The sequence below is a fragment of the Pelobates fuscus genome, chromosome 1, assembly GCF_036172605.1.
Source record: "Pelobates fuscus isolate aPelFus1 chromosome 1, aPelFus1.pri, whole genome shotgun sequence".
Lineage (NCBI taxonomy): Eukaryota > Metazoa > Chordata > Amphibia > Anura > Pelobatidae > Pelobates > Pelobates fuscus.
The window spans coordinates 397,949,417-397,965,004 of record NC_086317.1 but is presented as its reverse complement, the minus strand read 5'-3'; the positions used below and the strand labels follow the sequence as shown (position 1 = coordinate 397,965,004).

At 38.0% G+C, this 15,588-nt stretch overlaps 1 protein-coding gene across 5 annotated transcripts in view; it reads right to left on the bottom strand.

Annotated features, from left to right (window-relative positions):
- KIF5A (kinesin family member 5A) overlaps positions 1 to 15,588 on the bottom strand; it is a 139,903-nt gene that overhangs the window by 65,568 nt on the left and 58,747 nt on the right. For all 5 annotated transcript variants that reach the window (XM_063427494.1, XM_063427518.1, XM_063427502.1 and 2 more), the window contains exons 2-4: positions 11,425 to 11,512; positions 8,509 to 8,582; positions 7,894 to 7,998 (exon numbers count right to left, since the gene is read on the bottom strand). In XM_063427494.1, coding sequence (XP_063283564.1) covers positions 7,894 to 7,998; positions 8,509 to 8,582; positions 11,425 to 11,512 — 267 coding nt within the window. The remainder of the gene's footprint in view (positions 1 to 7,893; positions 7,999 to 8,508; positions 8,583 to 11,424; positions 11,513 to 15,588) is intronic.

Sequence of the window (15,588 nt, the reverse complement as noted above, 5' to 3'; positions counted from 1 at the left end):
ACCCCCATGAGAAATATATAACCAATCCAAAATTAAACAGAACATATACGATAAAAATTATATAAAATAAGGTACAATGATAAGAATCCAGACTAATAAAAAGGTATCTATGCGGATCTAAAAGAGACCATTGGCATCTATTAGGATATTAACCACTGGGTGCTCTCCAAAAGAATATAAATAAAAATAAAAAATATATATATATAATGGAAAAAATGTTATTAAAAAAAAATATATATATATATAAAAAAAGAGAAGGAGGGGAAGAAAAATAAAAATAAAAATAAAATAAAAATAAAAATAAAAATAAAAATAAATAAAGAAACAATATATATATAAAGGGAAAAAAAATATTATTATTATATATATCCCGAGAAAAATTATTTACAAAAATTCTAAAATATATATATATATATAAAAATATATATAATATATAAAAAAATACCAAGTATGGAATAATGAAGTTAGGTATCATGTAGATCCGCATATATGTACATTCCAAAAGAGACAAATGAAATCAGGATAAAACCCAAACATGTGTGTTCAGGTGTATGTTAATACGATGGGATTTCCAACTTGCACACATATAAAAATAGCAATATTAGAGGCGTACCCTCCTTAGATATTCTATAAAGAAGAGGAAATAGCAGTTAGATACATATTTAATGTGTTATTCCAAATTCAGAAATTTAACTTAAAGAAAAAGAGAGGAAGAAGGGAATGCCTAACTGGGAATATTATAATAATCCCATGAGGTCAATATCTTGATTTAACCCGTTCTTCAATGTTTTTAAATTATATATCCATTGCGCCTCTTTTTTGGCTAACTCCTGCATTTTATTACCTCCTCTCCAGTGTTTCTCAATAGAGTCTATGCCAATGGCAATCATATTGGACCAATTGAAGGATGTGCAGGTGTTGCAATGCCTTGGGACACTATGTTCTATTTTATTAGTTCTGATGTTATTGAAGTGTTCTCGGAGTCTGACATGTACTGGTCTGGTGGTTCTACCTATATATTGTGCTCCACACCCACATTGCAATAAGTATATTACATATGTGGATGTGCAGTGAATGAACTTTTTAATGGAATATGTCCTATTTGTATAAGTACCTATAAAGGTCGTGGTTTTCTTCTTTTGGTACGTACATGTAGAACAGGCACCACATTTGTGAAATCCCGCCGTCTTTTGGGAAAGCAGGAAGTTTTTACTAGGCTTGGGATTATGTATAGGTAGGAGACTTGGAGCTAATTGGTTTTTCAAATTATCGGCTTTTTGTAAATAACTGTTGGTCGATCAGGTATGACCTTGCCCAGGACCTCATCTTTTTTTAAAATTGCCCAATGTTTTTTCAAGATTTTTTCTATTTTATTAGCATGTATGTTGTATTTAGTGATGAATGCATACTCTATATGGGTGTTATCTTTTTTAATTTTTGATTTGTTATCAGCCAAAAATTCTGAACGATCCTTTCCTTTTATATGTATGATTTCCTTTTCTATGTGTTGTGTGTTATACCCTTTTTCCGAATACCTGTGTTTTATTATTTTTGACTGTTCTTCACAAGTTTGTATATTGGAGCAGTTCCTTCGTATCCTAGTTAGTTGTCCCTTGGGGACATTGTTTAGCCACGTAGGATGATGTAGACTAGTCTTTTTAATGGCTGTGTTACAGTCGGTTTTTTTGAAAAAGGTTTTTGTATTTAATGATCCTGCTTCTACATACAAAGTGAGATCCAGAAAATCGATGGTCTCTTTATGTATATTTGAGGTGAATTTTAGATTGTATTGATTGGAATTGATGTTCTTAATGAACAATTCCAAACTATTTACATCACCCTCCCAAATAATAAGTACATCGTCTATGTAGCGTCGCCATAGGACAAGGTTCCCCCCCAGCTGTGGGCCCAACCATATGCATAAGGACTCCCAATGGGAAACATACAGGTTGGCAAAACTGGGGGCGAACCTCGTCCCCATGGCGACACCACATAGCTGTAAAAAGAACCTAGAATCGAACCAGAAGAAATTCTTAGTTAGTACGAAATTAATACATGCCAAAAGGAATTCAATCTGAATGGGACAGAAGGTATTTTGTTGGACAAGTATGTCATTAATTACCTCTAAACCCTTAAGATGAGGAATGTTGGAATATAAAGCAGTTACATCAACTGTAGCCAAAATATAAGACGGTTTCCAGACAAAAAATTCTAAAGTTTGTAAGAGGTGTTTTGTATCCTTAATAAAGGAAGGGGATAATGGTACAAAAGGTTTTAAAAAGAAGTCCACATACTCTGAGAGGTTACATGATAACGAATTTATCCCACTGATAATGGGGCGGCCAGGGGGGAGGACAAACTTTTGTGGATTTTTGGGAGAAAATAAAAGATTGCTATCTTACATGTAGGGTTGAAAATATATTTAAATTCTTCTGTAGAAATGATGTTATTATCAAGTCCTTTTTGGAGTAAAGACCGGAGGTCATCCAAAAAGGGCTTGGTAGGATCTTGTTCTAAAATTTTATATGTTGTATTATCTTCCAAAATGCGAAAGGCTTCTTCCATGTAGTACTGTCTACTCATAACAACTGTGCTCCCTCCCTTGTCGGCTTCTTTAATTACCAATTGAGAATCTTTTTTTAATTTATTTAGAGCTTGTCTTTCTTTATTTGTTAAATTATATTTAAATTTGTGTCTCGCTTCTTCTTTCTTTTGGATTTTGTCCAAGTCTGTTTGAACCAATTCGTTGAAAACTTCCAAAAACTTCCCTCTCTCAAATGTAGGATAGAAGTTAGACTTGTTTTTAAGGTTGGAATGAACAAATGTGGTGTCTGTTGAAATAGGGGGCATATCCATCGGATCTGCCACCCTATTTGAAGTGGGGATGGTGGTATCACAAGATGCCATGTTTTTCCTCTTTTCAAAAAAACGTTTTACAGTTAGTTTCTTAAGAAACTTCTGATTGTCAATAAACAATTCAAAGGGTTTTGCGCCTGCCGTAGGGGCGAACTTCAGGCCTTTTTCCAAAAGTGATAATTCTTGGATGGTTAAATCTACCCCGGAGATATTAAAGATACCCTCCACTAATTTCGGTTGAATCTGTGAGTGGGTGTTGGGGATACTAGGTGGTCTGATTCTTCCATTTCTATATGTGATCTCTTTTTTTGAGGGGAACTGAAGTGTTGGAATCTGTTTCTGGTAGGGATTAAATTGGGTTTGGTTGGTTTTGGCCCTTTTCCTAAAAAAGGTGAAGGAGGTGGAAAAGTATAGGAATTTTGCGATGTCTCTGGAACTGCTTTTTGAGATGGTTTTGAGTTCTTCCATGTATGGTGAGGGTACCTAGTATTGGGATATCTCTGTCTATTAGAATAATTGCCAAAAGATATGCGGGATGGCGTGCCTATGTATTAGAGCGCTGTAAGGGTCACATCGAATGGCCAGTTCCTGTGTACTGCTCTAGTGGTCTGTATAATAGAGGGGCACAGTTGGGGTCCATGCCCTTGTGGGCCTACCGAGCAGCCATGTCAAAAGCGTCTGGTGAGGTTAACTAAGGGAGTGTATGGAGCCAGTTGGTTTCGTGGGCGCGTGTCAGTGTGGGATATCTTATGTGTGGGTCTCAGGTGAGACCTTAGTGATTGCTTGTTTGATTGAGTGGTATCCTGCTGTAGGCATACAGGTGTACGTGCCAGGGGGGCCCTTGCGGCCACAGGAAGGTGACGGCCTCCAGCTGGTCGTGTGTGCAAGCTTGAAGCGAGTGATTGATGGCATGGGGTATGAAAGTGGGGTCGCTCAGTGTTGGCGTAGCATTATTGTGGCCATCAGCTTGCAGGGACTTGAAATCACTGTGGCAATTACAGAGTGGCCGAGTACGTGTTGCTAAATTGCATAGCCGAGGCAGTGGTGGAACAGATAACTTAAGGGAGAAACCGGGGAGAGAAAAAGAAATAAAAAGAGGGAGGGATGAAATAACGACTGTACGCAGCCGTGGTAACAGTAAAGAGACCCCGATAAATCGAGATTATATATAACATTTGTGCTGAACATCAAAAACAAGCGTCTCAGTAAAATTGAGGAACCACATAAGCAAAGATAACCTGTTAGTCCTTTAGTCTTACGTGCTGTTATCAGATTGTCCTTAATTTCTAGCGCTGTAGGCCAGAGCGTTTTCTTGTCTCTGAGAATATAGGCTTTAGGACTATACCACTGTGTTCTCCGGTTTGTGAGTTCTCTATAAGTCCGTGCCCAACTGAAGGGATGAAGTCCAGGGGTGCTTGGGGCCAGGTGTTGTTAGGGGTCATCCTGGTTTCGCCGGGTTGGCCCTCAGCATGATCAGGTTGTGGCCTCAGCTCGGGAGGTGTGGGCCTTGACCCTGGGTACAAAGTCCCGTGTGGCCTCAGGATTCCAGCCGTGAGGGTTCGTTGGTCGTAGAAAGTCCAGTGGCAACCCCAGCGCCTGCAGGTGATTTGTTGCGTCTGGCAGGTTTCCAATGGTGATGACTGTTTCTCCGTGAGGTATTAGAAGTGACCGGGCTTGGCTCCAGTGGTAGCTGATGTTCTTCGCGCGTAGTTGAGTGGTAAGGGGTCGAAAAGACCGTCTCCATGCAAGGGTTCCCCCGGATAAATCAGCGAAGAAGGTCAGGGCCATCCCCTCGAAGTTATATGGGGTTTGTCCCCTGATGGCGGCCAGCACGGCTGCCTTGTCCTTAAGGTTGTGGAACTGTAGCACTAGGTCTCCCGGGGCTGCTGCTGGTGCCTTGGCAGGTAGTGGGAGTCGGAATATTCCCTCTAGTTGCATTGCTTTGGCTTGCTTTGGCGTAAGTATGGCTGTCAGGAGGCGCCTAGCAAAATGCGGGAGTTCCTCCGGTGGTACCAACATCCCTACTCCCCTGAGTTTTAGGTTTGTCTGCCTCCGCTTAGCTTCGAGTGTGTCAAATTTGTCTTCATACTTGCGGCTCTGTTGTGTGAGCTCTTCTACTTTCTGTTGTAGTTCGGTGATTTGTTTTGTGTGCGTCTGAGCTGTATGTTCCATCTCACCGAGACGGCCTGTCAGTCCCCGCATGTCTTTACGAAGCAAGGCCACATCCGCCGAGATTTTCGTTTGGAAATCCGCCATGATCTCCCTGATGGCTGCCAGTGTCACTGGGGCGGCATCGGGTGCCTTGTGCGGGGGCTCCGTTGTCGCTGTTGGCTGCCTTACTGTTGCCAGTATGTGGTCTCCGTCTTCCTCCTCCGACACTCCGTCGGAGAAGTCGGAGCAGCCTCCATGAAGGGACGCCATTGCGGCCTCCTGGGCGCCGCGTGCCTGCTGCCAGAGGTCCCCGATGCTTCGCCCCTGTTGGGGCCGGTCGGGTTTGAGCCTTTTCGTTTTCTTGCCCATTAAGTCTGTAGTAGGGGCTATTTGGGTGCCCTTTGCCTCGATTTTTAGGGTTTTTTGCTGATCGTTTGGTCGGAGCTCAGAGGCCATGCGACTATCCGCTCCTGTGGTTAGGCCACGCCTGTGTATTTGACTTTTGGCTTGTATTTTGACGATTTTGATTTCTATTGTCCTTGACCTTGCCCTGTTTCACTGTTTACCTTCTCTCTGTATTCCTGACCTTGGCTTTCCTGTTTATTCTGTTTTTTTACATTAAATCCAGCCATTCTAAGGTCCAGTAATATGTTTATGGAATTTCTGTTTACCGTATTAAGTGTGTTGTGTGTTGGTTATCTGTCAATCCTGACAAGAACTCGGTGATAGATCTGATAGATCTGAAAGATCCTGCTTTATTTAATCCCTGGCTTCATTCAATAGAGTTGTCACACTGGGTCTTTTCCAAACATTAATTGTTTAAAAAAAAAAACATTTGGGGGGCGGGGCCAGACCGCCAGGCTGAATGGTAGCACACTGGCGTGGCTCCTGCAAAAGTCTCCAATTTTAAGCCCCTAAATATCACCCAAACGCTTACCTGGAGACCGGCAGCTGTCACCCGGCGTGAGAAGCCACCCTGGTCCCGGGGAGAGGCTCGCTGCGAAGTTCCAGTCCCTCGGAAGGGCGATCCCTGTCGCACAGGGTGGGGGCCGCTCGGGCGGTGAGCTGGGTGGACGGCCGCCGCCCAGCTATCCTGCCCACCGGTGGTAAGGCAGAAACGCGAGGCTAGGCGGGCCTGGCCCTGTTCCCCCCCCCTCTGGACCGGCGGGGGTGATCCCGGTCCGCAACCTTAGGCCCATCGGAGTGCCACAACATCGGTGCTCTGATGGAACAGACCCAGTACATGGAGGCCGCTTCCAAAATGGCGGAGACCTCATGGCAAACGCTGCATGCACCCATCTACCCTGACGCCACACAAGCGGATTGCAGACTTGATCCCAGCGGGAGCAGCGCGTAAGTGCCGAGACCTCACATACTTAACCAACGAGCAGCAGCACGAACGCCTGGCAAGCCGGGGACTAACAATAACAGAGTGCGACAACCCTACCGCACACCGGCCTAACCTGCCACACCGCACAGCTCACCACAAGGGGGCCGCAACAAGGACTGACCACACATAGCCGCCATGCTGCTCCTAGCAAACTGCTGGGACATCCCAAAGCAAGCACCCGACTGGACTACCCACAACGAGACCAGCTCCCTCCTCCAGCAGTACCCAAAGTACTACAAGTCTACAAGCATTAAAACAGTCACCTACTCGTTGTTCATGGAACAGTTACCCTGTATATGAAAAAGGAAGACCTGGCATATAAACGCTGATCCTCACCTGGCTGGCATGGGATCTCCTTGGGGTGGACACTTTAAACTCTAACCTTTAGAGCTTATTATCTGTTGATACTGCCTGTATGTCTCTCACATGTTTTTGTGTAATTTACACACTAGCATAAATGTAACCTAACATAACATGCAACGTTGCCAAGCATAACATGAACCTAATTGAATAGCTAAAATTACGATTGCACGTGTCCTGTCTGCACCCTTTGTCACTCCTCTGCATATTCTTTCCTGACAAGTGCATTATGTTAACCCTACAACTTACCTTAACAATATGTGCAGTAACTATCTAGGCCATAAGCCTGTTAAACGTTGCTTTCTACCTTGCTTGTTTCTGTGCTAAAGTAAGAATTCAAACAATTATACTCCTTAAAAATTGTGCATGCTTTCTCACTGCCCTACTGCTTACAAGCTGTGTATTTTGTCTCCTGTCACAAGCTGTTGGGGCGTGACAAGTTGTATGTAATTATCTGCACTTCAAAAATAAAGAATTAAAAAAAAAACAAAAAACATTTATTCACATCTGCCCCCATTTTTCAGTTTCTGTAATTTATTCAGTAAAGTGAATCTGTACGGTAGTTCTTTTTAATTTTCAATTTATTAATTTTTCATGAAGCAGTTGATGATCTATTAACAAAATGATGAGCTTTTCCAATCAATTTGCAAAACGTAGGACAAAATTAGCAAGTTTGGAAAAAAATCTCAACTGCAATATTTGTGGACATATTCCAACCAGGCCTGTTTAGCCAACATTTGAAAATGTTGGTTCTCAAATAATCACAACTTGCTGTTACATATGTATGTTATATTATGTCTATCTCAGATAATTGTGCTGAAAGACTGAAGATATAAAAACAAGGATAGAGGATCGCCCAGCTCATAAGAAGCCTGCAGCAAATTGACTTCAAATCATCTTCTTCATTTATCTGGCTTTGGTAATACTGCACATAGTGATAATGGGATCATTCTAATTAATGCCATCTAATAGCCGTTCCTTATCAAAGTGTTTTATCATTCCTGAGATCAATCATTTAACTTAATGACCAATTAACACAAGTGCTGTAAAACTGGTAGAATACTGTAGCATGCATGTCAGAGTCTCAGAACTCTATGAGGCCATCTTCAGTGGACCTCTTCTAGTCTAGAGGTTACCTTGATGTGAAATTCCAGGTTCTCATCCATGGAGTAGATGTGATTGAAGATGTCTCTGGCTATCCTCGGAATTATTCCCATCAAGTGTGGATCATGAAGCTTCCCCTGAAAAAAAGCAGTAAAGTAGCCCTTGAGAAATCTGTTTAAAGAACACATGATTTGTACAGAAACTAAGAAAGGTTTCTGGAAAATATAAGTCAAGCAAAAGCCAAATAAATCAATAAATAAGTCATGAGATTTTTTAAACCTGGGCTAAAAATATATTAGCTGACAATGAAAAAAAATAAAATGCAACTGAAATAGAAATGTTTCAATTTTTTTCCCCATTTTAAATAGATTTTGCAAGAGATCTGCAGCTTCTGTAAGCTGTTTTTACATATACCCAAATTAATAAAAAATTAAATGGATGCATATATATCTGCAAAATAGCGTTGTGGAGGGGGTTGTATGTAGGCAAATACGTGTTCTTTTAAGTCCCTAATAACTGAGCTGTGTTGGAGAATGTCTCCAATGTGGCAGCCCATACATTTATAAATCCTTGGTCAATGTGTGACATTTCACAGGTTATTAAATAATCCCGTTAGGAATATTTTTGTTCTTGATGCATACACTTACCTCCATAGTGTGTGTCTTCCCGGAGGCAGTTTGTCCATAGGCAAAGATTGTTCCGTTATACCCAGCCAGGACATCTGCAGATAACACAGAGCTTTGCATTTGTCACATTCAATGTACTGGTCTTATTTAAGTAATTGGAATAATAAATGAACAATTTACAAGAGAAACAAAAGGATTTAAAGAAACAACTACAAGAGACAAAGACAAACTGACTACTAACTCCATAATTTTAGAAGGACACTGATTAAACAAAAATATGTACATTTAAATCTTAAGAACGGTGGAGAAGAGTACTGCTTTTGTTTCAAGAAATAGAACTAGATATCTTATATCTATCCATGGATGTCTTCTCTTTTTGTTTAAATAAAAACAAACCAAGCCAAGGTGCTTTTCACCATCTCAATTGTCCTTCATTTCACCCTATTTTGTATTTACTTCCCTCACTACCCTCACCGTCTTTCCCTCACTTGTACCTTTTAAGGCTCTCCATCACTTAGAATAGCCATTTCCACGGCCTTTGTATTCAAAAACAACTTTTTACTTATTACTCACTCCACTGTAAAAGTATTTATCTTCCAATCTGGCCTTTCCCAATAAAAAAAAACATAATTTAATAAACTACAAATATTGCTTCTTATATATATATATATATATATATATATATATATATATATATATATATATATTTTGCTTCATATTCACCTCTTTTCATCACAAACTTCACTGGCTTGCGATCATCTTCGATACACCTTCTCACTCACTTACCACTGCACTCCTACCTATACCCATAATTTCTTCACTATCAGAGCACCAACTTCATATTCCCATCTTCATTCTGTTTCTGTTAAGTCTCACTCTTATTTCCTTACAGCTGGAGCACATTCTCTTCTTCAGCCTATTCTCTCATCTCTTTTTCTGAATTCCTAAAACTGTACCCATTTATAAAATATGTTTCTCAACATTCTTATACCTCAAGTGTCTTACAGAACTTACCTTGCTTTTTCATTTTAAACCATCTATCTCTCTCCAGCTCACACAATTATTTTACTTATTCCATTTTCTCTATTAGTTTCTACTACACCATACATCTTGTTAATGGATCACATGGGATATGCTTGACCTTGTCCCAGAGGCCAGTACTACTCTATCTAGATTTCACCTTATTATAATGTATCTTGCTAAGTTGCTAACCCCTGATTTACTGCCTAGTCACTAACATAACCTGCAGAAAGATTGTATAGATTATAGAACAAACGTTACATAGTAATAATAAATAAGATTGCACTGAGAATCATGACATATTTTATACATCTTTGTAAACATGATTTTATAGTAGTGTACTCTTAAGACCAATATTTAACAAAATACAACACATCATTGTTCCTACTTTACAATTGTACAAGATGTTTAACCAAAATTTCAATTATAAAAACACTTGGTTGTTGTGGTCTACCCTTAAAGACAACATTAAACCTTGAATTCAGATTTGAAAAATGTTTGTGGTTTGGACATCAGACTTCGGTAGTTCTACTGACATGTAGCTTTGATTATATAATGTTCTATGAAATTATGAAACTCTACCTGGTTGTGAGCCAGACTGTTCCGGAGTATAATAAAACAATCAAAATGGGTTTGAGGGCACTTTCTACTTGTCTTTATCAGGACAGAAATGTGAGTTTTAGTGAAATTGCTATGTGTCTGTAGCATTAAACCCCAAGGTGAAAATGCGTTACGTGTGGTTCTACCATTTATTTGGATTGTTTTCAATACTTTTTTATTGAAATAATGTTAATCCTTTGTAGATTTTATTTATTTTGAATTTATTTTGGATTGCACTTTTTACCACTTTGACTTCCTGATTACATATCTCCTAGATTGGGATTGTTCCACTAATACTCTTCAGTACCAGAGCAGGTCCATGCTCTATTCCATGTGAGTAGTATACATACTTTTGTTCTTGTAAACAGTCACTGTACTATACATATTGCACTATTGGACTGTTCCATTTTTATCTTCACATATCTTGATATCTTGGAAAATATACCATCAATACTGCTGAATTATAATGCCAAATAGAGCAGAGCTCTTTGTAGCTCAGAAAACTGTGTGCAATCGTGTACAATCGTCACAATATTGTACTTAATTTATTTAAAAGCATACTTCACAATTATTGTACTTTTTCTATTTTTTGAGATAATTGGCACTTTGCTACGAACAAAAAAGACCCTGACAATATATGTGTGTATATATACTTTATGTGGGATTTTTCACTTAAAGGGTTACAGTACTATTTAAGCGCGGCCGTCCACCTTGATTTTGTTCTAATTGTTGTTTTTTTCACAACTTTTTGGGACTCCTTGTAGGTTTGACTGCTGCTTTTTTTTGTTATAGTATATAGTGAGCACCTAAACTTGCATTTCTATTTCAATAAAAAGACTGTCCATGGTAACAAATTGTGTGCAAAAGTCTTATTAAGGTAAGCGTGTCAGACAAGTCACCATATTGCTAAGATAAAAGAGTCGAGTCCTGCCTGTACCATGACTGTTTTGCCATGCATGGCTGTTTAAAGCCTTAACAGAATTCTAAATTTAAAAAATAGCATATATACGTACAGCATTTTAGGTATACTTTAGCACATATTGATTATTATCTGAATTGTTGCTTTTTTGCACCACATGATTAACTGTTATATTAAGTGATCTCTCACACATGTTATTTGTTTTCTATAGACTTTGTTTCTTGGGAACCATTTATTGGTACATTGTGAATTAAAACTGAACAAAAGAGTCACACTGTTTTTATGAAAACGCAACTAATCAAAAAGAGTAAAAGTTAATGACAGACAGAAAAGGTGAAAAATTAACTTACAAACAAATTGTCTTAGAAGCATATTCATATGGTGAATTAACATCTTACCTTTAACAATTTGCATGGCGCACGCATGATAAACTTGCTCCTGTGTTGTATTTGGAGGAAATACCCGGTCAAATACATAAGGTTTCCCCTAGAATGAAAATAATGGAAATAAAGTCATTACTTGAAATATCATTACACTAAACAAAAGCTAACATCTGATTTGATGAGTAAAACAAGGGCAAAACATATAAAACAAATTATTGAAGTTTTACTTAATTTGGATGAAGTACTTGATTGCAAAATATTTCGGTTTAATGTTAAATATTCCTACAGTACATCAAAGCTGTGTGGCTTTTAATTACCGGTAAGAACAATTATCTAGGACACAGTCATGCTGATTACAGTTTTCCCAAATGATGAACAATCCAGCTGCTAATAATTATTCTCAGTAAAGTCAGTTTATATTATGCAAATGTATACAGCACATTGCTGGACCATCATAAAATACAACACATATAATATAGACAGAGGAAATTTACTGATGATAAGATTTTCCTGGCTGCACATTTATAACTTTATAGTGTGTGTGTATATATATATATATATATATATATATATATATATATATATATATATTACAATGAAAAGGGGGTAAACTTGGTGCTGATGTCCCTCTGTTTTTCCCCCAGTCATGTTATACATGAGAATGGTATATAATAAAACTTGAGGGTGGGGATGGGCAGTGGGGGAGTATTAAAATTTTAATAAATAACCCTGAAAAGTGGTGGTTTTGTGGTGGTTAAAAAACAGATAAAATGACTACACGTCAGAGTCTGTTAATGAAACTGAACTTGAATAATAAATACTAAAAAAGAAAGCTTGAAAACGTCTCCAAAATTATCAATCCTAAATTTAGCAAATCATATGTCAACTCACAAATCTCTGTTCATAGGATGTATCCCTTAATCATAAAATGAATGCTATGAATTTATTATAATAAACAAATAATGAAATTATTCAATAAACAGTAAATTATTGAATTGAAGGCCAATTTGGAAATCTCAGTCTAAAAAGGGTAATGGAAACTTAAATTTAAATAATATATATAGTTTGATTCAGCTCACTCATTCAAATGAAGGCACTCATGTAAAGTGTAATTAAATGTTAAAATAAAATAGATAAATTACTTGTATTAAATTAATTCCCATCATTCTGAAACACAGACATGTCTAGAACATGTGGGTTAATTTTAATCTTGTTATTTTCAAGCAATTAAATCTCCTGTGTTGTTTGCATTGTTACCGTTTAAGTACTGAGATGGGCTGTCAACGTGCCTTTATTTTAAATAGTATTAAGTTCTAAAAAATATAATCATGTGCTACAGCATTCTCATCAGTTAGTGAGGGATACACAGACTAGAGTCAGATAAATACGACACAATCAAGAGTTTATATGGAATATTAAAGCTAACTCTAAGCAGCAGAGACTTCACATGGCCTATATGCCTAGGCAGTTTGAACTGCCAGGGGCTTAATAAAAATAATAAAAATACAACAACTTGGCAACCGCTCCTCTAACTACATCAGACACTTCACTCACAGTGGTGACATCTCAAATGTGAATAATATGGATAGATGAACAAATTGGGAACCTGTTAGGAAACTTCACAGAGGAATGTGATGGGAATAGTTTGGTTGCATTACTATATAAAATCAGCAGAATTAAATAGAAATAGTTTGATCAAATTTTACTCTTCCGAAGGTATCTTAGAAATTCTCTGCAGAGGATTCTATTCCATTATCTCCAGCTGTATACAGCATCCTGGTGACAAGATATTCGATGATTTATGACACTGACATAGAAAGGGGTTTAATTACCTGCTGAAGCAATTAACAGAAATCTCACACAGGGCTGTCACAAACAAAGTGCACCTAGAGGGTATAAAATGGCATTGCCACTATAACCCTGACCTATCCATCTATTACATCCAGATATTACCGCTTCACGGTTCTCTAAGCAAGTGCTGTAAATAAACAGAATTAAAGAAATTCCAGAAGGGTAATCACCAGCTATCTATCATATAATTAATTACTGTCATTATTTATAATCTTTGATTAAAGAATAATTGTGTTTTTATGCTCCAGAAATTGATCTGGATTAGTACTCATCGTTGTTAAGAATCCCTGTGGTTGAGTTAACTAGAGCAGCTATCTAGACTAGTATAAGGGAGACTGTCAACTCTAAAAGACCTGCGCCTTTTATTCTTCTGTTTGGTTGATTGTTTTACTAGTTATACAGGAGACCAATGTATCTAATGGTGTTGCTTCAGTTCTCTGTAACACAGCACAAGCATCGCTGCTATTTATAGCATAAGCCAATGCCAATGTCGGCTTTTCTTATGACTACAGATGTTTGTGAAACACATTTCCCAGGATGCTTAGCCAGATAGCGGTGTTTTTATTTTTAAAACTAAAGGATGGATTCTATTAAATATGCATTAAAGCCCATTTCAAAGTTCTCCCCTCTGCTGGTACCATCAGCACAGACCAGCAACCACGAGCAATCTGTCCATTAATGACTATGATCAACCTTCATGCTTTGTTGGTTTAGCTCCTAAAATAAACCCTAGGAAGCCTTCCTTTTCAAACTCTTTCCATTAGCAGAAGCGATGTTGATTGGCCCAAAATCCTAGGATCCCAAACAACGAGATTGCACATTAATGTAATTAACGCAGAAATTACCTAATGTGTTAATTAGGAGAAACATTTCTCCTGCATTCGTTGTTGCCTAGCTCCCTCTTCAATTATCAAAGAAAATGTAAAAATAAAAAAAATCACAAATCTAACCTTAAGATAGTTAATCACTAGAATGTGGTTGATAAAGAACAGAAAACAGAATTAATGAAGTTAAGTCCAAAATAATCCCTGTCGGAAAGCATACTTGGAATATTAAATTACCTATTTTGGCCTAAATGTTGCAATTTTATTTTACTAAGATTTTTTTTTAATGAACAACCCTAAGAACCGAGTATTATTTTATTGAAGCTATATTTATTATTATTATTATTATTATTATTACAATGTTATTATTCATATAGCGCCAACAAATTCCGCAGCGCTTTACAATGGGTGGACGAACAGACATGTAGTTGTAACCAGACACGTTGGACACACAGGAACAGAGGGGTTAGGGGCCCTGCTCAATGAGCTTACATGCTAGAGGGAGTGGGGTAAAATGACACAAAAGGTAAGGAAAGTATTAGACTAATGACAGTTGAAAGAGAGGAATCAGTCGGGAGCTATTAACAGTTTAATTAATACGCTTTTTTGAAGAAGTGGGTTTTTAATGAGTTTTTGAAGTAGTGGAGACTGGGTGAGCATCAACGGTGGAGGGAAGTGAGTTCCACTTATATGTGTTTTCTGGTATTTGTATAATCACAATTAATAACACAGTGATATTTTATGCAAAATAGAAATCTCTTTGTTATCGTGTTAAGTAACCTATACGATCTCAGTGCCTAAAACCAAATCTGTCTGCTCTATATACATTAAAATAAACACAGATGCAGTGTGAGGATGACTGCTGACTGCATACGGGGTGAGATTTGTTTGGGCTAATACTATGTGCAGTGTGTACTGCTGGGAAGAATCATTTGCATATTGCTGATTACACATTCCCCTGAGTGAGGTCTCTACATTTCTCAGCCTTGCTTACATCAGGAGAGCTGATTAGAAACTGTATCCTTGAGGCAGACTTTGCCAGGGACGAGAAAGCAGCACTGGGAGCTGTCCAATTGCTGAAACCAATTTCCACTCTCTTTTGGGACTCCTTTATCCTGACAGTATTAGATGAAATGATGGAAAACTCTTTACTGCCAATGCCTTATACAACACAGATGGCAAAAAAAGAAATATACACAAGCAGAGGATAAATTTGTCACAAACATTTCAATTACTTCCAGTGACCTACATCTTACCCACTAACTAACCACAAATAAGAATAGAGATACAGAAGAAATAGAAAGAGACATATAGACAGATCGAATGTAAATCACAGGCAGAGCCGTCCATCTCCCTTCATTTACAAGGTCAAAAGTTAGAAACTACAATTAAAACCATAAGATGTTTTTATTTTTTTAAGCAACAATTTTGAATGAACAAAATAAAAATTTAAAATTTAGTTTAAAATATCCAAGCAGTGACAACATGAAAATGTTACTGCTTG